The 22,817-nt window shown below is 35.5% G+C and overlaps 2 protein-coding genes across 2 annotated transcripts in view; both read right to left on the bottom strand.

The window, feature by feature from the left end:
• Positions 1 to 11,732: 11,732 nt before the first annotated feature.
• On the bottom strand, positions 11,733 to 13,021 carry LOC109855854 (cytochrome b-c1 complex subunit 7-like). The gene is made up of 2 exons (XM_020430516.1): positions 12,697 to 13,021; positions 11,733 to 12,076 (listed from the first exon to the last, which is right to left on the bottom strand). Exons 1-2 carry the CDS (start codon positions 12,948 to 12,950, stop codon positions 11,881 to 11,883), a joined length of 450 nt encoding a protein of 149 aa, XP_020286105.1. The 5' UTR covers positions 12,951 to 13,021; the 3' UTR covers positions 11,733 to 11,880.
• A 2,640-nt stretch (positions 13,022 to 15,661) lies between these two features.
• Positions 15,662 to 22,817, bottom strand: part of LOC109855855 (5-oxoprolinase) — an 8,654-nt gene continuing 1,498 nt past the window's right edge. Inside the window, exons 4-22 of the mRNA XM_020430517.1 lie at positions 22,442 to 22,683; positions 22,184 to 22,346; positions 22,011 to 22,096; positions 21,701 to 21,902; positions 21,349 to 21,609; positions 21,053 to 21,157; positions 20,736 to 20,937; positions 20,426 to 20,657; positions 20,221 to 20,359; positions 19,840 to 20,120; positions 19,479 to 19,739; positions 19,290 to 19,395; positions 19,033 to 19,200; positions 18,597 to 18,838; positions 18,399 to 18,510; positions 18,094 to 18,318; positions 17,594 to 17,775; positions 17,307 to 17,463; positions 15,662 to 16,099 (exon numbers count right to left, since the gene is read on the bottom strand). Coding sequence (XP_020286106.1) covers positions 15,926 to 16,099; positions 17,307 to 17,463; positions 17,594 to 17,775; positions 18,094 to 18,318; positions 18,399 to 18,510; positions 18,597 to 18,838; positions 19,033 to 19,200; positions 19,290 to 19,395; positions 19,479 to 19,739; positions 19,840 to 20,120; positions 20,221 to 20,359; positions 20,426 to 20,657; positions 20,736 to 20,937; positions 21,053 to 21,157; positions 21,349 to 21,609; positions 21,701 to 21,902; positions 22,011 to 22,096; positions 22,184 to 22,346; positions 22,442 to 22,683 — 3,540 coding nt within the window. The 3' untranslated portion in view covers positions 15,662 to 15,925. The remainder of the gene's footprint in view (positions 16,100 to 17,306; positions 17,464 to 17,593; positions 17,776 to 18,093; positions 18,319 to 18,398; positions 18,511 to 18,596; positions 18,839 to 19,032; positions 19,201 to 19,289; positions 19,396 to 19,478; positions 19,740 to 19,839; positions 20,121 to 20,220; positions 20,360 to 20,425; positions 20,658 to 20,735; positions 20,938 to 21,052; positions 21,158 to 21,348; positions 21,610 to 21,700; positions 21,903 to 22,010; positions 22,097 to 22,183; positions 22,347 to 22,441; positions 22,684 to 22,817) is intronic.

Below are 22,817 nucleotides of genomic sequence, written 5' to 3'. Positions count from 1 at the left end.
ACACATAAACGTTTTTGCGTTACATAATTAGTGTTTTTTTTTTTTAATTAGTGGTAAATATACTCTTTATTTGTGTTTGGAAATAATTTTTGTTATTTTTTTATATCATCAAAGTGTGGAATGCAACCCGTAAGTTTTATTTTTTATTGCACAAAACCTTGTAACGAGTAGAAGAACTCGACGCGTATATAATCAACGACGAAAGATAGATAAGGCAAAATGAGTGTCAGACAGTTTGTGGCGCGCACCTATGAGCGTTCGATTCGTGTAAAATAAAAAATCACGCGCAACGTAATATTGTTTCAAATAATCAATAATGTAAAAGCGACGAATTACGTGGATAAATCATTGAATTTAAGACGCTTCGTATCTCAGTGTAAGACGTCACATCAATAAGTGGATAGATTTCAATAGCAGTCAAAGTAAATAAGTTCGATTGTTTTTTAGACGTCAGTAAACGAAGATAAAGGGATTGACTTGAGGCAAAGCTGAGGGCGGAGACGAAGGAATCAATACAGTAAATAAACGATCCAGCCAAAGAAGCTCAGGTGGCTTTAACTCTTCTGCGACAGCACGGTCTCGCAGACCTGTAAAAAGCGTCAAACGATGGGTAACCCCGAAGCTGGGTTGGTCAAATAAAAAAAAAGACTGAAAAGTGGGGAATCAAGATTAACCGGGAAGTCGAGTTTCCTTTCGGTCGGTCCTCTCTGCCGACCTCTATCCCTCCCGCTTTCTCTCTCTCTCTCTCTCTCTCTCTCTCTCTCTCTCTCTCTCTCTCTCTCTCTCTCTCTCTCTCTCTCTCTCTCTCTCTCTTTCTCTCTCTCTCATGACCTTTTCCTACAGCTATGTCTCCATCGACCCATTTAGCACCTTCCTTCCTATTGCATCCGGCCAATAAGCTTTCAGTTCCGCTCGTAACAAATGAAAGCGCAAAGAGCTGTCTGTTGGCCTATTCACCTTCGTGATCATTTCCTTCGCGTGGGAAAAGTATTTTATCTGCGAAAATGGTGAGGCGTCATTCATTGCTAATAGAATTGACATCAGGTATCTTAACTTTGTGGAGCGACAATCGTATCAAAAGACAATTAAAATTTTGATAAAATCTTAAATCTTTTTGAAATTTTTAATTGTTTTCATCAGCGTTTTCAAGTTTGATTGTTATTTTATGCTAGTACATGTTGTTTTTTTTACACATTTTAATAAAATTGTTTTCGTACATATTACTCGAGAGAGATTATGTTATTTCTTGATTATAAAAAAAATCCCCTCGATTTTGATTACAAAGTCTGATGTCCACCATTCGTGTAACGCGATAACGCGATAACTTTTGATATAATAATGTAACATTATCGCGACGATATCTCTTTTCCGAGATTCTTCCGGAAAACTCTCCATAGGAGAAAACTATATGGGAGTACTTACTCTTTTCGCGGGTAAAAATGAACCGCTTTATCTTAACCTGAACAGAAGGATGGTGGATCTTGGTAGTCTTGTATCATGTTCTGGCCTTCCGTCCGGCTAGGATTTTTCACCAGGATTATAATGCAATCGCTTAAGATAAGTTATTTTTATTCGAATAGCTCGTCTCTTTAGATAAGAGAGACAACGCCTCGCCTACGTCTTTGTTGATGCACGTTCGGTCTGTATGTGCACTTGTTACACTCGCGCGTTTACGTATTTCTACTCACGGCAGCTATTACCGCCCGAGGGTTGAAATCTCGAACTGCATTTGCGTAGAACGGAAACGGTTACTCGATCTCATAAACGTGCCGTAGCCATTTTCAGAAGTGTACCGAGAATTTTCCGACTACTATAGAGATTACTAGACTTAAACTGACTCTATCTCGTGTGTGTGTGTGTGTGTGTGTCAAATAGTGAGAAATTTTCACATGAGAAAAAGCAAACCACATCGTTGAGTTAATTTTATACGAGCGGAGTAATTTATTTTTCAAAATGATTTTTTGTTTAAAACAAAAAGCGTAAAAAAAAATCTTTGTTCGCGCGCGTGTATTACGGATAAAATTAATTTCTACATAAAATTGTTGTTATTGCAGATAAAACGTTCCGTAAGGAATAAAAAAATATATTAAATATTTTCAATGCAAATAATAATAATAATAATAATAATAATAATAATGTACACAAACATTGAGCTTATTCTGATTGTGTTTTGAAAATGCTTTCTGTTTACGCGACGATTATTATTATTATTATTATGCGAATCCTTGTACAAAACATATCGAAATTACTATGAAAGCGCAGAGCCTGTTAAACGAATTTCATTAGAGAGTACACCGTTTCCATTGGTACGATATTTGCACGCTCTGTTCCTACGTTTATACGTACAATACACACGTGAAGCAATTTGGTTCTAAATTATCCGAAAATGTCGTCGCGTTGTTGTAAAATTTCTTTCGCGCAACAATATATCTTGTTTGAAAAATAAATAATTTACAAATAAGTGTGTGTGTGTGTGTGTTTTTCAGAGTTACACCAAAAGTTGTCGTAGGACAAACTATTGTGTGCAAAAAAAGTTGTGTGAAAAAAAAAGAGAAAGAGCGAGGAAAGAAAGGGAGAGAAGGTGAGAAGGAAGAAAACACAAAACGAGAACTACCACGTCTCGTTTTGAAACAACGTGCGCGGTGCATCACACATATATATATAACGCTTCTTCGACAGCGCGCTGATACCAATGGGGGATCGTTTCTCTCTTCCTGCGGGATCACTTCTCCTCTTCCTATCCTATGATATGCAAATGTTGGTGTGATTTAATGGCAGCGTCTTATATGCAGATCTACGTAACATCCTCCAAGACGCGCGCGAGAGAACTTACGACATGTTACAACGACACGTCGCACGGTGGAGAAATAGCAGGGGCCTTCTTGTGACGCACACCTGTGACTCTCTCTCTATCTCCAGGTAATTTATGAAAAGCTACGAAAACTTAGATGCAGAGTGCTGAGATTAGAAACTGACCGAATTGAAGTAAATTTGATTTAAAAAAAATTCATTGACAATACAATTGATTAAATAACAATTTTACTTTTGTTTACACTACATATCAATAGATATTATATAGCGAAATATATTTAGTTTGTCATAGAAAAGATTTGAAACGTCTTTAGTAAAATAAAACCATCATCACAACATAAACGTGTGTGTGTGTGTGTGAGAGAGAGTTTTTTGCGGAAGAATTGAAATTTTATCTTACGAAAGTTTGCAAGGAGCAAAAACAAATCTTTTTACGTTCTTCCGAAAATCCTCGAGCTTCTTGCAGCGGAGTAGCGCGAGCCGGAAATCAAGTTCAACCTTAAATCCATAAAAACGCTCGTAAAAGCTTCCGTTGTCGGCAAAGTTGATCTCCGCGATCAAAAGCGCGATAAAGAGGTTTTGGTGTTAAATCGATTAGCCAAGATAACCGGCGAGAGAAGTTTGGATAGAATCGGAAACATACCGTCAATGTTTGGGTTCGTCTCGCTCGCGGCCAAATATTTCGCTCAACGAATGTGATTTCGAGTTTCGGAACGCTCACAAGAGTTTCCTTTTGCACGCGCTCACGTATTTTGCACAACGTAAGCACATCTCATCAAGGATAAACATCTTATTAGGATCTTTAATCTGTGTGTAAACCAAGGGTTTTGAAGCGCTTACACGCGCCTTCGGACGAGGATTATAGAGAGAAGTTGCAAGTTATCTCTGAAAATTTGTGGCAATGTCTCTTCTATTAAACCCTGAATCAAGTTTGCAACATGTTCGAATTAAATCGATATACTAACATGAGAGCCGCGCTATATTATATTAACTTTGCGAAGTTTGCTTTGTGGCGAATATCGTTTCATCACTGTCTCTCTCCTCGGTTACCTTTGGTTAAATATTCATTTAACTCTTTAAGCGATTAACCAGCTTAATTACACCACGTATATTACATGTGCTCGGTATAATTATAAGTAATATGATTTAATTAGTTTTGTAAGAGATTGTAATTGTGTGGTAAAAAAAGAAATTTTTATTGAGGACAAAAAGATTACTGTCTCTCGATGAAAACAATTTACGGTTGTTAGATCCAATGTGTAATGAAAATCGACCGCAAAAGGGACGGCGCGATCATTTGAACGCGTTAATATTTTCAATTATAGAACTTGATAAAAAAATCTCTAATCAGATTGTGCTTTAATATACGCAAAAACTAGCTCGCGCAGAAAGCATTTCAATCTCCCAAGAGAAACAATAAGTAAATAACATACGTATCTCACGCGTTGTTGTTTGTTATCACTCTCGTAAAAAAAAAACACGCCTAACGATATGGAAGGAATTAATTTGGCTCGGCACATGCTTGCGACAGAGACCCTCCTCCCTTGCGACGGAAAACTTTGAATATTCCTTTACCAAAATTGCATTTAATTAAAATCTTTTCACACCGCCGAGAATTTGCAGATGTGCAGTCCTGTGCACATTCCCTCTCTTTGCCGCTTCCCCTCTTCCTGAGTTCGAGACTTCCTGGATTTTAATAAAACATGTCTGGCACTCTCTCTTCTGTGTAATGAGAGCACCGAGGGAAATTTTATTTAAGATAAAATATTTTTGCGCATCATATACGAAAATTCAAACTAACAAAAACTAACATATTGCGAGCTTTAAACTCTATTCTGTCGTTTATGCTCTCATTATTCGCTCGCACAAAAGACGAATTTGTTTTATAAAAGTATATTACAAATATTAATAAAACAAATAGTAATAAATGTTGAAAGGAAGTAAATTATCACACAGTGCATTGACAGTACTATATAATTATTAATATTTACACACACAGTCCGCCGATGCGGACTTTCAGAAAGTTTACGCGTAAAGTTGCAATGGGATGCGTCGCACGACATAATTTTGTAACATTTGAAACCATTATGTTTATTTAACAGTAAATTATTTACAACTTTGATAATAACGTGAAACAAACACATTCGCATATTTGGAAATTAGAAATGCTTATTACCACACAATTAAATTATATATTAGATACATTTAAAGTATTTGAATTAATTGTTTTCAAGTATAGAGAGAGAGAGAGAGAGAGCAAAGAGTTACAACAAATTTTTTGCTTGATAAAATTAGAATAAATGAAACAAAATCACTTTGTTCGATTGCCGGTGCGAGGCTTTATATTATAATCTTCTTTGCAAAATTATTATACAACGACATTTGTGTGAACGTACTTGCGCGTGAAAAATTACCGTTAATCCCAAAATGCCATTTCCACATTTGCTCATTTGTTCGCAATTCTCTGTGCATTAAGATCCAAAGTGTTGTGTTGCGCTCTGTGATAATCGTAATTAGCTCGACTGTGCAAATGTGCACGATTTTACCATTACGATCGTTTATGTATGTACGTGTCTGTGCGCACACGTGAATGTGTTTTACGTACAATATATGTGTCTCGCTTTCGAAATTGTGTGCGAGAGACGCATATGATTTCCAATATCCATTGGAAAACTTTACTTGAGCGAGTAGCTTTATCCAATTATCCGACTTCGTGATCAACTTATGGATTACCGAAAGTCTGTCGGAAAATGAAGCGAAATAGATTCAAACGGTTGCAAATACTTTTACTACGTTTTGCGAGCTTTACGTCTCGCTCAGAACGCGAATCGTTTGAATCTCTCGATTTTTTCGATCGATATTTACAGGCGACGCGTAGAAAATGAATTTGTTTTCTCAAAAAATTATTTATCCTCGAGCAGCCTTGTCCTCGTGTCCTAAGACAAAGGACAAGCAAGCGTGTAACACTTTTTTTCATTGCACAATTGCATAATTTCAGTCTCTTTATTTGTACGCGCGTGGTGGTAATTTTTTTATCAGATTTCACAAATCAGCAGAGAAAAATCTTTACGGAATAGATACCTTTGTCATAAAGATCGGAGCGAACAGGAAAAAGAAACAAACTCGCGACTTTTCTTTTGAATCTTGCTATCTGTATGTATGTACACACGTCGGTATCGGGCAAGAACGTATAGAGACGCGCGTTTGGCCAACGTCCTTTCTTTACGTTCCGCTCGGAAGCTGGAAGCAAGGCCGGCGCGCAAGCACGGACAAAAGTTCTACAATAATACAATTTGTGTTCGTCACGTCTTTATAGCCCCTCAATAGTTTGAGCGAAGCTCATATTTCGACAAGCGCGCTTGTCCTTCCGGCAAAGTTTGACAATGCACAGACGAGACTTGGACAGCACATCGCGCGAACAATAGCGTCGTCTTCGACACTACCGTCTTACTTCGTAACATTCTCAGATTCTATACGTGAAGACGCTCGTCACTTTATTGGACGAACACACACGCCAAATTGACAGCGGAATTTGAACGGTGCTTGCAAACGCGCAAAGGGAGACGCGTCGAGTAAGCTGTTCTTGCTTTAGTCGAAGTTTGAAAACTGCTTCAAAACTATGAGATCGAAAATAGTAAATAACTGTGAGCAAAAATATATAACACGAAGTTATTCCCGTCATTTAACTTTCTTTTCTTCGAGATGGCGTAAACTTACGACGACGATAAAAAGGCAGTTTATATTCCCTTTCGATGTTTAAGTACATATATATATATATGTTCGTTGTATCAAATCCAATAAAAGTTAATAATAAAAAATACGCGAGAAAAACTTTTTTACGTTTGTACTATCATCGCTTGATTTGAAGCGCAAAAACAGAAAAAAAAAACAGTTTGGAACAAGGTACGAAAATATAAGACGCGTTGATTGACGCCGCGTTCTGTGAGCAAGAGTCATTACGCGCAACCGAACATACGGGTACGTATAGAATTAAACGTACGGGTCTAATATTCTAGAAACCTTAATTCGGAGTATGGCAAAAGAAACAAGAGAGAGAGAGAGAGAGAAAATTCAGTTTAGTTCTGCACTTTCTCGCCGTGTGTTTAGTGGTGTGCCAGTAAAAGTGCAATTTTTTTGTAGCATTAAAGAACTGCTCTAAAACCCGGTAACTAAAGAGCATTGTTGGAAAACGTTCTCTTTACATGTGGCGCGAGAAAAATATTCGTTGCTTATGTGTATGTGAGTTTAAAAGCACGAAGCTGTGTTACGTGAAAATTTCCAAGTAGTTGCACACATCAGAAATCTAATTTCACACTATATATCCGTATATAATTTTTCGTTGCGTAATGACCTTGGAAAAGTAGATTTTATTAAAAACTTTGCCGGTTTATTTTAATAAATAAATTGCATATGTGTGAGAGAGATGTGTGGTAAAAGTTTATTTCAATTGCTAGAATATATATAATACACACACAACAAGTGCACCGCGGTATTGGAACATCAACGCCAGAACTGTTGCATTTACCATTATGCGGCGCATAGCAATCCAATCGATATATATGTCTCAAAGTTTCAGATCACATTATGGTGTACCAAACCTTCGTCTGTGGTCACGCTCAAAGAGATTTGGTGTACACCATTTCGATATAATATCAGAATCTATCAGATTACCCGCAATGTTTCCAACCGTCAACGTGTTATCGAAAAGTCGTTTGATCTCAATCGAGATATTTTTATCTGTCAGCCGCTGCAAGCACCTGAAATTCGACGCTCGATAAATCTCAAGTTGTTATCAAATTTGATAACATTTTGATTCCTTAAATGTTCTCAAAACGTGATCTTCATAATTATAATCTTCTTTACAACATTTTTCGTAGTTACTTAAAAATTAAATGAAAAGACTTTGTTCTCGAAATTAAGTAAAAACTAATTAAGTACATGTAGTTTTAAGAAAACATAAAATTTACAAATAAAAACATTGTACATGAAACTAAACAGAACTATTTTATATATATATATATATATATATAATAATCTAAAATTATGTAATGTACAAAGTTTGTTTCAACAATAATATACATAAAACATTATGATAATGGCGAGTATCGCGTTTCTCCATATTGTATGATTTGTCGAAATTTTATTTGCATCGTCATTGACGAAAGATGGAAGTGAATGATAACTACGGGCACACCGAAAAAATTATATTCTTGTAAGTAGAAGATTTTATACTTAAAAAATCTTCTTAAAGATTTTAGATGATATTCTTCTGAAATTAAGAATATATTCTTAATTTAAAAATATAGTCTTTTTCGATAGTGAGATATATATGTTTTTCTTTAGAGGCTTTTTATATTCTAATCAGTATATATTCTTATCAATATTACTATTTAGAGGATTTTCCTCTTAAAATAAGAAACTCTTCTTGGCGCCTATTTTAGTATAAAATATACTTAATGTAAGTGGGATATCTCCTTAAAACAAGAATACAATTTTTTCAGTGCAACAATTGTTGTATCAAATTGCACTGACGTTCCTTTGCAATATTAACGCCATTAGTTAAATGTTAACCTGGTAGCTGAATTCTATATAGTTTGCAGAAACACAACAGTTGGCAATTTTACTTGCTTGTAATTAAATTAAAGGAATTTGACAAAGCCGATGAATTTTACTGCAAGCCATTTATTTGTCCTTGCAATTTCGTATCTCTCAAGAGTTTTCATTCTCTTTAGTTCTATTTATACAAATTAAACACCTCGCACGTTGTCTGCGAAACTTCGTCATCGTGCAACCTCAACGAAACGCCAACCAGAGCCATCGAGAAAGCTTGTATTTTCTCGTGTGAACGCTAAAAGTAATTCGAGCACTTGGTGCAAGAGCAGGTTGGTTCAGAAACCGCAACTATACGCTTTGCAATAAAACGCCTGTTGCAGATTCTCACGAAGCTCTTCTCGTGCGCTCTATTCATATCCGTCAGTGTATATAAACTCATAAAGTCACCAACGAGGAAGCAGGAAAGCATTGAAAGAAACAATTATATTAATAATTAATTTGTCATTACTTATATATATATATTAAGACAAAAAATTAGATATGTTAGTCGTTACTTTGTTTATTATCGCAACATAAATTTTCCGGTTTTTATATTGTTTGTACAAAATAAAGAAAAGTAATTGAAGTTTTGAAGGAGAGATCATATTATTTCGATTTAGAGCAACTTTATAACTCTTAGTAGTCTCGTATATCTTCGTATAATTCCGAGGTAAGTTAAAATTCTATTAAAAAATAAATTGCATTGAAAAAAAATTAGTCAGTAAAGAATTTATAGTTTTGTTATTCATTTGGTATTTTAATGTTTGATTTTTGTGCAAAAACTCTTTTGTTTTCAATTCTTTTTGCTAATTAGTGTATAGATCATTTTTTTAGACAAGATAAGAGCAACTTTTTTTATGATCTTTTAATATTTTCTAAGATTCATCAGACCTGTCTTTTTACTTTTATATTTTTCTAAGTTTACTTAGTTTTAAAATATTCTAGAGATAGAGAAAAAGAGATAGATAATTAAAAGAAAGAGAGAGAAAGAGAGAGAGAAAATTGATAACCTTCTTAATTCAACACGATTCACCATTGACACGAGCCGGACAAAGCGGCAAATTAAATGAAGCGGACGCAATTGAAGCGAATACCGTCAGTCATTATCTAAGGTGTCGTCGTTAGATCTATCGAGTTATCGAATGAGCGCACTGTGCGCTTTTTCTCTTTCCCTCTTTCTCCTTCGCTCTTGATCTCTTTCTCTCGAAATGTCTTAGTGTAGTGTTCCGGTCGTTGAAAGCGCTTCGCGCGCGTATTAAATGTCCGAGAGGGAACCGGGAATTAACATCGTTCAGCGTTGTTTCTGGCTGAATAAGCGCGCAAATCCTTCCGCCCGGTACTCTAGAAAATTACTCATACTCGCTCGATCTTACGCTGGCAGAGAGAAGAGAAAGGAAGAGGCGAGAAAATGCAAAGAGAGAACGGTACTTTATTTCGAAAACTTTATTTTCAAGGCGATAATCCTAAGACTAATTTAAAAAATCTTCCAGCGAACTTTTTAGTAGATTTATAATATTTTCATTATAAAAAGATTCACACACAGGTATTACTTCAGTCTTATTTTTTTTTTTTTTTCAAATTTGCTTATATACTTGCTTAATTCAACGCTTCGGTCAAGAAATGTCAAAAATAAAATTGTAGAATTTAACAGTTATTTTCTTTGTACGTATGTGCTTGTATAATTTAAATGTGCGAAGTCTGTGCAAAAAATAAAAAAAAGTATACTTATTCTGGTACACGTATTGTCTCGTTTTTGTAAGAAAAAACTCGCCGCTCGTACGGTGAATACGATATCTTGGCAGGCGTAAACGCGTTTTCCGCGTTCTTATTCGACCCGCATTTCCGCGAGGCTCGCGAGATCATAAAGAATTCAGAACGCGAGCTTACCAAGTATCGGTTAACTCGCGATAAGAGTGCGGGTGCCACCGCGGCCTAACTTTTTACGACTCCGCTTTAACTCTTAAAGTCGACGTCAGTCGTGCGTTACCGCGATTAACTCGAAGCTCTTCGTGAGAAAACCTAAAACGCAACGCCGTACTGTCACAGCCGTTGAAACAACCAGGAAATTTGCCAACTCTCTCGATCGAACATTAAATAGCCCAAGACATCAGAAGACTGACTTCCACTTTCGTACTAGCGAAAAAAAAAAATTACGCAAACTTGAGAAACTTCTGTCGACCAGAAATGAGAGAAGTTTGTCGCGATGATCGACGTACCGTGAGAGAATATTTTTTGTTAAAAATAAAATAAACACAAAGTATCTTTTTATACTTTATAGATTTATTTAGTTAGATAAAAGGCGGAGAAAAACGTGTAGATAGGATCAACATGTAAATAAAATTATATTAATATTAAGTAAAATTGAACTGCTTCGAATTGTTTTCAAGTAAAACAAATTGTGTATTGTTTGCCGCTGTTTGTTAAGATACGGAATTTTGCAAAAATAAATCTCGTCTCGAAGTTCGAAAATCAGTAGCTGCCAAGTATACACGTGATGACGTACAACAATTTATTTTGCTTTGCAAAGCGAAGTCACGCTTTTCCGCCATTCATCGTAAACTCCGCGCAAACAAATCCACGAATTATACGTTTCTCATTGTAATACGCGAATGCGAATTGAGGATCAATGCGCTATATACGATACGCTATACAAATTTGTCGGACTGTAAATCGCATATTCCAAATATCCAGATACGATTTATCAAATTAAAGAATTTTCAACTTTATACTTTTTTTTTCCTGTGCATTTATTTCATCGCTGGCTCACTATTCTATTTCGTACGTAAGAAAAAAAATAAAGTAAAATACACTTTAATTCGACAATTACATTTAATCTCGTGAATTTTTAATATTTAATGAAATTTCTCATGAATGACTTAAATTCGGGTTGTGTGAGCCGTTTGCAGGATGTTGGCAGAGAATGTGCTTAAATATATATATATATACATATATGCATACACATACACCGAAAAAATTATATTCTTGTAAGTAGAAGATTTTATACTTAAAAAATCTTCTTAAAGAGTTTAGATGATATTCTTCTGAAATTAAGAATATATTCTTTATTTAAGAATATATTCTTAATTTGAGAATATAGTCTTTTTCGATAGTGAGATATATATTTTTTTCTATAGAGGCTTTTTTTATATTCTAATCAGTATATATTCTTATCAATATTACTATTTAGAGGATTTTCCTCTTAAAATAAGAAACTCTTCTTGGCGCCTATTTTAGTATAAAATATACTTAAAGTAAGTAGGATACTCTCCTCAAAACGAGAATACAATTTTTTCGGTGTATATTTAACGAAATAATTTTTTTCGGCTCACTCAACCCGAATTTAAGTCATTCATTAGTTTAAATCCTTACGAGCCTCGAAGTATCTTATTCTTCTTTATTAATTTGAAATTTTTCATGTTTGTGTTTTTATTACCATGCAACATTCGTTACAACACGCGTATATATACATCGGATCTCTTATTTCACTTCACCGGCCGGCCAATCGCTATCTTTGTAATTATAGCCGCCAAACTCATATATCTCATCTTGCTCGGCATGGATCTCGTCTATGTACGGGCGAAGATATCGATACTCTAAATCCTGCTCGTACGTGACCCACTTCTCTCTGGGCAAGCGTGTCTTCAGAAAATTCAGCTGCATGGCGCGTATGAGTCTGCAAAGCATGCAAAACCAGCACTACCTTACCTACGTGCTCTCGTTCGAGAAACATACGAGTGGCTTAACTGAAAAATCGACTTGGCAAAAAAAAACACACACTTCTTGGAACTCGTAAAGTAAAAACAAAAAAATGCTGAATTTTTTTTCTCTCTCTCTCTCTCACACACTAATTCGCACCTTCTGTGAAAATCTTTAGAAAATCTCGGGCGTCGCGTTGGAACTAGATTGTGACTCGTCGCGTAAAAACCGTCGCGTATCAAAAAGTTGTGCTCGTGGAAAAAACAAGCGGTCGCGGCAACCGAGTCTTTAAATTAAAGACCCTGCTAAGCGAATTTAGCACTTGATAAAATTTAACATTTGATAAAAGCAGCATCCCCGGCGCTTCTTTGAAGCGTTATACAACACGCTGACGCATCCGACGACCGCTTTCGTTCTAGCCGGTGCATGCGCAACTTTATATTCAAAACTTCATATTCATCTTGAATGAAAAGGAACTATAAAGCTCTCTCTGCGCTCAAAGAGAGTTTGCGGAAAAACTCTTTGGATCACTTAAAGAAGCGGACAATTAAAAGGTGTATATTAAATTTTGTTGTTATGAAAGATCCGCAAGCTCACCTGAAATTTCTTTCATCCAACACATCCTTCGGTAATCGACGCAAAGCTTCGCGTACAACGGGATGATCGTAATTTATAACATCGTGCGTGTAAAGTCCGTACGCGTTGTATCCCGCCCATTCAAACGCGTACCTTCTCAATGTAAACCTCCAGTCTTTTTTATCTCCGTTACATTGATTATCTTGTTTAATATTTCGTCTTGGTAGTTTCAGATTTTTTATTAACGACCAAAACAGTTTCGTGTTAGAAGACATCCTCTTAGAGAAATCTTAACGAGTCTAGTCGCACCGAAACGTTAACCTCTTTTGGCAAAAATACAAGTTGGTTTCTTCGTATGTAAACGCAAACAAAATTGAAAATCGTCAGCAGTTCTCGATTGTTTTTAAAATGTACAGAAATTAGCCGCGTGTGTGCTAATTACTTTTTGTATTGTCTGCAATTCTCTTCGGCTTTTTCAACTTTGTTATTTTCAAAAGTTGAAAAAGGTGAGGTAGATCGAAAAGGCGGATCGATTCGTGAAAATAAAGCCAAGCTGGAGATATTTTGTGTCGAAACAGTGGGAAAAATAAAAAACAAAACCATTTTGAAAGAACGGAAGAAAAAGCTGACGATATAGAAGTCGCTCTGCAACAATGCCTTCACGAGGCAATACTACTTCCATTCCGGGTGATTTTCGTATCTCGCCGCCGTTTCTATTTATCCTGGCGCACATGAAACACAACACACACGCCGTTCTATTTTCAACAAAATTTGCTGTGCTAATTTTTTGTGCCAATTTTGTACGTGTATTTTTCCGCGAAAGTTCGTAACTTTTGTCGATAAACAAAACAAACCGACGAATTTGCATCGTTCGAGGGATACCGAACGTTCGCAGACAATGCAAATGAATATCTTTCTCCTACGCCAAGTTGCTTCTCTCTACACATTTCTCGATATATAGATGTATATTATTCTCGTTTTTTCTCTAAGTTTCTTTTTTTTTTTTTCCGTTCGCGTCTGTATATCAGATCATGTATACGCGCGTGCAATTTAGCGGATGTCCAAGACGTGACGTGTGACTGTCAGGACTGTTTCAAACAAGCAAACTCTTCCCGTTTCGCATCCCGTGTCGTGCTCAATATGCCCTGATGAGTTGCATAGTTGTGCCAGAGCCACGCAGCGCGCTACGTGACGAAACTTTTCGACGTTTTACACACGGTTATATCGTAGTATCATAATTAGATATCATAAAATATGTTTTTGCTATTAAAATCTAATATATGTGGTAGAGTTTATTACAAACATACATAATAATTTATGAATTCTACTAATTGTAACAATTATCGCATCAAAATATAATAATTTAGTAATTACTAATATTTTATAAGTTGTGAATATTAAATTATTTATTACGGCAGTTTGTTTAAATATGTAAAATGTAAAATGACTTTTTTGTTTTTCAAATATACGTGTATAGGAGAAAAATAATTAAAGCAAATTACAATTGATTCTCTAAAAAATTCTCTAAAAATTCTCTAAAAAAAAAAGGAAAACGTATTTTATGTATCTTCAAATTATCCGAACTTAAATTAAAAATATTAGAAAGATACTATAAATCTCCTCTGCGTTCATACAATTTATTTACACTTTCTTAAAATACGCAATTGTCTTTATCATTGTTCTATTACATCAAATTTTCAACGTACATTTTAAGCTGATCTAAAATGATAAAATTGTAAAGTATAGAAAAATCATGTTCTTTAATAACATCACGTCCAATATCACGGTCTCTTGTGACCGCCGTACAGCCGAGTACGGCGCGAAGAGGGAAACATCGCCCCAACCTACCGACGAGAAATCAAGGAGAAACTCTCGAGCCCATAAAGAGCATGCGGTGCTATAAGAGTTTCAAGCGGTGTAATCTCGATGAGACGCGATTCTCTTCGAGAACAGCGCCGCGCGCGATTCCGGTAGTAGTCTGCCGCAACAACTTCGTGCGCCATAAAAACTTGTTCGGAAAATTTTTGCATTCCGCGTGCTTTGTCTCCGCTCGCAAGTATCCATTCCGATTTTCATTTCGTTGTAAAGTATCGATCGATGTCTCTCGGCTATGAGTTCCGTCGCTCTTTTTACGAGCGACACTATCCTCTGGATTTCACATTGCTTTTATTCAACAACGGGAATAATTGCACAGAATCGCTGTGTGATATACGCCAGTCGCGCGAAAGATATTTCCTCATCGAGAAATATCTCATACAACGGCAGGAATATATTAATATTTTATGTTCACTCACGTACGTGCGCTGCAGCGGTAGTTTTTATAATTTTCAAAATTAATTTTTTTATAACACACTAAACTTTGCGCGTATATAAGAAAAAAGTCTTTTTCTAGAGAGCGCGCAACTTGTCCTTCAGCATCTTTTTTTTATGGAAACACAATCATAATTTCATCACTATGTAGGTCAACGAGATGACATTTCGGTCAGTAATTACTGCTGCCGGAAATGAAACGGTAGCCATTTTGCACTTGCCGCAAATCGAACAGACTGATAAATCGCGGAAATTAACCGCAGAGATTTAATTCCTCTGGGGAATTGGCGATTCCTCGAGAACGAGAGGAATCAATCGATTCGGAAGTTGTGAAGTAGTTAAATAATACAAAAATCTGAAGATTATAAACGCACGGCTATACATTTTAATCGGAAAAGTTCACAGAAAAAAACACTGTATTTGCAAATATCTACTTTACAAACATTTTTATTAAGTTTATGTTAATCGGATTTTCTATTTTAAGATGGATCAATGTATATATCGCGTTATGTATTTATATAATATTTAGAGTAGAATATTTTTAACATAAAAAAAAAACAATATTCCATATATGTTATATGGAAGACGTGTGTAATTTCCTGAAAGTTCTATGAGGAACTGTTTTCTTTGACCGATCCCAGATCTCATATTAAAACTGCAATTAGCAAAACTATAATGAATCTTAATAAAAATATATATTTTTTCAATAATCTGTTTTACACAATTTATACACAACAATTTATGTGTAAGTTTTTGAGATATAAGAAAATTACTTTTTTTCCCGTAAAGCAAAAAATATAAAATGATTAATATTACAAATACTAACAATACATTTGAGTGGCACACATTTCTTAACAATTATTGTACTACGTAAAAACTTTGTAGAAAAAGATACTCCGGAATGTATTATTTACAAAATGTTTTATTGTACGAAATCTTCTTAAGCAGATTCTTGAATTTGACGGTACTGAGACAGACTTCCACTGGAACGTACTTGCTTTAAATCTTTGAATATCTTTTCTTTTGTTGTGGTAGATTCACTACAGGTAGAATCTTCACTTGGCTGTTCGATTCCGTAACCACCACCACCCGGAGTAAGCATAAAAAACGATTCCTATGGAAAAGTCATTAAAACCTTCATTATAATATTATAATACGTATAAATATATAATTGTGTACACTATAAAAATATTATAAATATAGAGTGTGGTTATATCGATATATCTTAATGTAGAGAATTCGGTCAACAAGTAAACTTATTATATATCATTAAATTAGAAGTTTCTAATTATTAAATTGCAGTGAGAAGCGACAAGTATGAAGAGCACACAAGCGGTGTACCCTATATAATTAAAAGTTTTTGTACGTGCGGGACTATGTGCATCCCAAACTATCGACCAAACCACCAGAAACTATTCCATCGAAACTTCGATGTGATATCGCGCCACAAAATAACGTTATCAAAATTTTTCGAAATTTTTGTTTGATCTTGTCCATGAAATCTCTCGGTCTATACGTTTTCAATAAAATGTGAGAACGCAAAAAAAATGTCCGCAATTTTGCGAGATTTTCTTTCAGTGAATTATGCATCAATCCGCTTTTATTGAAATGCGCAAATTATCAACGCGCGAAATATTTTTCAGTTACAAAGATCACAAACGAAAAAAAATCTCGTCCCATGGTTTTCAAATACGAGAAAAGATAGAAATTTTCTCGCCACCCATGAATTCGTTTCACACGGTACAAAGATATTCAAAGAAGATTAAAATGAAGAGCTTCGACGAATGGCAGGTCTCTCGCGAACGCGAGCAGATAAAACGGGAAGAGACACGAAGACTAACGAAAGAAGGTAAAAGATAACGGTATATTTTTTGACATAATATATTTGCACCGACTTGACGACGCTAACTGTTGCGATATATTCGTAAACACGAAAAAGCGCATCAGTCGCCGCCGACTTTCGTGCTTCCGTAACTTCGAAAAGAATCTTACGGAAAGTCCGGCGTTGATTGATGTGCACAGAGAGTTACGCCAAGTTTTCATCATAATTCTTTTTTTGTTATCATTTTTTTCATCAATTTTTTGATTTATATTTTTTATAATAATGTGTTTGGGAAATAAGTAGTATAATAATTAAAACACAGAAATGCAAAAATAAAAATCGAGATAAAATCGAGCTAGAACAGAGAGAAAAATCTTTTGTAAATTTTGAATATTTTTAGTATTTCAAAAATTATCAGAAAAACCTAGTCTCTTTAAGTGTAAAAAGTACGTTGAAAAAAAACTTCATTTTCGAAAATAGTTTGCTTAAAATTACTCACATGTGGTTTGACCTCAGTACACGACTTTGGACCTAAATAAAACTTCTTTTCGCCTATTACTAAATAGTTCTTGCCACACTGTCCATTTTCTCCTCCGCACATCCCGTATGGTTGTATTACTCTTCGCTCGGTTAACACGGATAATGTAACCGGAGCCCTATGTAGATAAATATACAACAGAACTTCAAGTGTATAAAAGTAACAGTAGAAAAAAAACTGTATTCTCTCTCTCTCTTCTACAAAGAGTAAATATATATAAAGTTTTAATAGATAGTTTTTATAATAACCTGAACATTATTTCACGCACTACGCCGTCGCCACCTCTATACAATCCTCTACCACCGCTGCCTTTTCGAATTTTAAAGATTTTAAGTACAACCGGATAACGAAGTTCTAATATTTCCGGATCGGTAATTCTCGTGTTGGTCATGTGCGTGTGCACGCCACTTTTACCTTGCCACATGAATCCCTGAAACAAATGTTAAAATTGATTTTAACGATAGTAACAACTATTTTTTTATGAACTACGAAATATATTTACGGTCATACAAGCCGATCGCAGGATGTTGTGCAGAAAACTGCGTATATATATATATATATATATATACGCAGTTATTATTATATATATATATATTATTATTATATATATACGCAGTTTTCCGCACAACATTCTGCGATCGGCTCGTATGACCGCGCGCGTAAATATATTTCGTAGTTTAGTAACTTATCGAGCTTCAATAAGATTTAATTGTTATTTTTTTATAGTTATCTCCAATGATGATCTTACCGCTCCGCTACCACCGGCAACGGTCTCGTAATAGCCCCATTCTTCGTTGCCGAAGGTTACGTTATTCATGCAACCTTGCGAGGCCGCGCAAACGTTGAAAGCTCGTAGAATCACGTCAACAATACGCTGAGATGTCAAAACGTTGCCGCCCACTACGGCCGCTCCGTCTGAGGGATCGAGCAACGATCCCGCTGGAATTTTTACCCTCACTGGATTCAAACATCCCTACAAAGAGAATGAGACTTGTTTGATAATTTATTATTAAAGCTTAGCAAAAAACGGTCTCGATGGAAATTATTTATTACCTGATTTAGCGGTATATCTTTATTGATCATAGATCTCAAACAGTAAATTATCGCGGACATGGTTATTGCACGCGGTGCGTTCCAGTTACCCAACACTTCTTCGCTCGTTCCCCTGCAAATATAAACACGATACAATATTATCTAATAAATTATAGTTAAATTCCGATACTAACAAAGTCATTTTTTATCAGAACGTACGAAAAATCGAAATCAGCTTCTCCGGTCTCTGCGTCGAATTTCACTCGTAGCGCAATCAAACTTCCGTCATCGAGATAGTCAGAACCATATATGGTGTCTGTAAAATTTTTGCTGATCTCTGCCGCTTTCTTTTTGAACATTTCTCGAACGGCATCTTCGGCTGCGCGTTGGATGTGATTCATATACGCTTGCACCACTTCGAGACTATAAAATTCTATCAATTCGTTTACCAGTTTTATACCCTAAAAAGAATTCAAAGAACGTGTAGTTTCGAGTTTAATGATACGAATATGATTAATATATATTCACAACGAGACTATCGTTATATCAGATTTTCATTAAAACTTTAGTTTTATATTTGATATGTATACAATAAATCGTAAATTATCGCAAAGATAAGCTATTACATTTTGCAATAAGGAAGAATGAGCGTTACTTTTTGATTTGCCGCAATTTGAGCTTTGAGATCACTGATGTTGTTCTCGAGATTTCGAGTTCCCGAATTTCCTGGCAGTTTGCCTGGCTCCATGAAGGCTCTCGTCAGTGCCTCTTCTTGGAACACTCCATCTTGTACTAGTAAGAAACTTTCAAAAGTAGCGCCTTCCTGTGTCACAAAAAATACACTTTTGAAAAATTTACTTATATATGATTTATTTCTAAACTTCGGTTATTCAGAATGATATTCTCTCATACATCACTTAAAGATTTCGAATGCGGTGGCATCGACCCGGGCGTGATACCACCAATATCAGCGTGATGACCTCTACTAGCGACGAAGAACACAGGCGATGGTAGATATCTATATGTACACACAGTGTCTTGTTAGAAAAAAAAAAACCACAAATAAATAAAATCCCCAATATAAATTATTTTTTTACATACCTGTAAAATACTGGCGTGATAACCGTTAGATCCGGAAGATGAGAACCGCCTGCTTTCGGATGATTTGAAAGAATCATGTCTCCTTTCTTGAATGAGTTTTGAAACGCTTTTATTTGGTACTGCACGGTTTCCTGCATGGAACCCAAGTGCACCGGAATATGAGGTGCGTTTGAAACGAGGCCACCGTCGGGACCAAAAATCGCGCACGAGAAATCCAAGCGTTCTTTTATATTGGTAGAGATTGCGGTTCTTTGAAGCACTCTGCCTCAGAAGATCAAAACAAAAATATTATTTCGCAATTTTTAATATAAATCTCAAGAACTTGTTTTTCTCGACTTGTTTTTGAAATTGATATACACACCGGCCCATTTGTTCAGCTATGCTCATAAATCGATGAGAGAAAATACTGAGGTGAACAGTGTTGAGATCGGTGCTGATCTGCGATATCGGACCTTTGCCAATCGTAATTTTTACATCTCCGCGCGAAGTAACACACGCGGTACAATCAGGCTCCACCAAAATTGTACTCATGTTATCAATGAGAAGAGCAGGACCTTGTACAGTGTTTCCAGGTAATAAAGATTTCATCTTATAGACGCCAACGTCATGTCGGTAACTGTCTTCAAAATATATACTGACGAGCTGGAACAATTATATTTTTTAGATGTTTTTCTCTCTAAAATTGTCGCACAATTAGTTTTAAAACTCAAACGGAGTAACAACTTAAAAGCTTTATTTGTACCTTTTCAAATTGTGGTTTATCTTCGGAAAGAGAGGTTGCAGGATCATCCATAATGTCAGTTTTACCAACCGCTCGAATTCTCACATCGTTCACCAAAATCTTGCGCCCTGATATGGTAAAACCAAATTCTGTCTTATACCTTATTTAACAAAAAAATTCAACAGATAAATAATTAAAAAAGATATTTCGACAATAAAAAGCGTACCTCTTTAAAAACGAAGCAAGGAAATCTCCGCGTCTTGTGGCGCTTCCCGCTTTTATCTTCGTAATATCTTCGCATTCGGGACTGCACATTAATGCGCAATCGGTTCCCTCGTAGCGTAAATTTAAAAACGGTTCGATGTGTATTTGAGAATCAGCGAATCCTTGGGCACGAAGTTTTTTTCGAACTTTAGTTTCCATCTCGTCCATGCGATTATCCAGGAGAGCGAAGCTTTCTGTATGCGCAAAATCAACTCGTAAAATTCAGAAAACACGCAAAGCGATCGAGAGTCATTGTGTTACCGTAAATTTACCTTCACAGTAAACTTCGGCGCTTGGCTCTTGGATTTCTTCAACAACGTCCGCCAACACCATACCGTAAGCGGACAAAATACTGGCATATTTATGAATGAATACTGTTTTGATGCCCAATGTCCGGGCTATCGCGCAAGCGTGTTGTCCTCCGGCGCCGCCGAAACACGCCAAAACGTGATGAGAAGTATCGTGACCTTTTGCCTGTTGGAAAATATTACGAAATTAATGCTCTTTCATTACTAGCACAATTATTATAGTACTTAGAGAACTGTATATATGAGCGGATTATTTTCAAATATACTAAGTCTAATTGTACCTCCGTCAAAGCGCGTATTGGCCGACACATAGTCTCGTTTGCGACTTTGATAAATCCCATTGCCACTTGAATGGGTGTCATTATATTTTTATGATGTTTATTAATCTATACAACATATAAATAATATATAATACAATACATAATACAACGTATAAATAATATATAATACAATATAGTATAATTTCAAAATTATAATGTGAGCGTACTTTTAGTGTATAGTATAATAATTTTTATATTATATAAAATCTAATTTAATTTTCACAAACTATCGATGTATAGATCTTATAGAAAATTACCTTCTCAGTAAGTTCATCAAACAATTTCTTCACAATATTTACATCCAAAGGCTTGTTTCTCTCAGGTCCAAATATATGGGGAAAGGAATCGACATCCAAGCGACCCAGTAAGAGATTTGCATCTGTCACGGTTAGTGGGCCACCTCTCCTGTAACATGCGGGTCCGGGATCGGCTCCTGCACTTTCAGGTCCAACTTTGAAAAGATTTGACTCAAAGAAAAGCATCGATCCACCTCCGGCCGCGACTGTGTTGATATCCAACTTGAAGCCAAGTTTTTTGATTTAAACAACAAAGTCTTTGCTTTAATTAACTTTTTTTATATTTTAATTATTTAAAAAAAAAATAATATACCTGCGGAGCTTGTATAACAATACCCGCCGTCATGCCTTCGAAAACATGTTCGTAGCTTCCTGCGTATCGACTTACATCGGTCGATGTACCGCCCATATCAAATCCAATCACTGGCAAATCCGTCTCTTTCCCGTAAGTCGTAATTGCGTATCCAACAACACCACCGGCTGGTCCAGACAATATAGCACGAGAACCACTGAATCTTTAATTGTGCAACAAAATATAAAAAAAAGTTTGTTTATAATAAGTTTTATTAGTACGCATTTCTTTTCTTTCTTAGATGTAAGTGTTTTAAATAACGTTTACTCACGAATTCATAGGTGTTAATCCGCCGTCACTTTGCATAAACAGTACATTTACGTTTTTCAATTTATCTTGAAATTCTGACGAGAAAGTCTAAAAGAGTATATCGATTATTGATCTAAAAAAAAACTTATTTTAACAAAAATTCTTATATGTAATATCACATGTAAAACCACACACCTGTAAATAGCTTTTAATGTGCGGCGTTAAGTAAGCATCCGCGCACGTTGTGAAACTTCGTGGAATAATTTTAACCATCGGCATCACCTCGTGTGAAAGAGATATTTGCAAGAAACCGATTTCTTTCGCTAATTTTCCAATTTGTATTTCGTGATCCGGATATCTATATCGTGATAATTAAAAGCGTGTAATTAAAAGAGTTAAGTAATGTCACTTTGACAAAACATCTTCGATTCAAACATTTGTACTTATACTAACGCAAAGCTGTGAACTAGAGCGACAGCGAGACTCTTTATTCCCGAACGACATAGTTCTTGAAGATTGGTTTTCAATTTTTCTTCGTTAAGTTCTTTGATAACGATAAATTCTTCTCCCGTAGAACCTTTCACTTTTCGCCACGTGGGTTCATGCTTTAGTTGACATTTTTCCGGCAGCGCGGGAATCACTCTACATTCTGCTTCTATCACGCGTTCGAATACAACATCTGGCATCAAAACTTTCTATAAATAATATTTAGCGAAACGTGATCAGTTGATGCGTATGTATATTTTTGTGTGAGAAGATTAACATATATTATAAAATTATAAAATTATAATATATTATAAAATTATAAAATTATATTATAAAATATTAT

Source organism: Pseudomyrmex gracilis, unplaced genomic scaffold (genome assembly GCF_002006095.1).
Source record: "Pseudomyrmex gracilis isolate BER0280 unplaced genomic scaffold, ASM200609v1 scaffold_100, whole genome shotgun sequence".
Classification (NCBI taxonomy): Eukaryota; Metazoa; Arthropoda; class Insecta; order Hymenoptera; family Formicidae; genus Pseudomyrmex; species Pseudomyrmex gracilis.
Note: the sequence above shows the minus strand (reverse complement) of the source record. Positions and strands in the feature narration are given on the sequence as shown.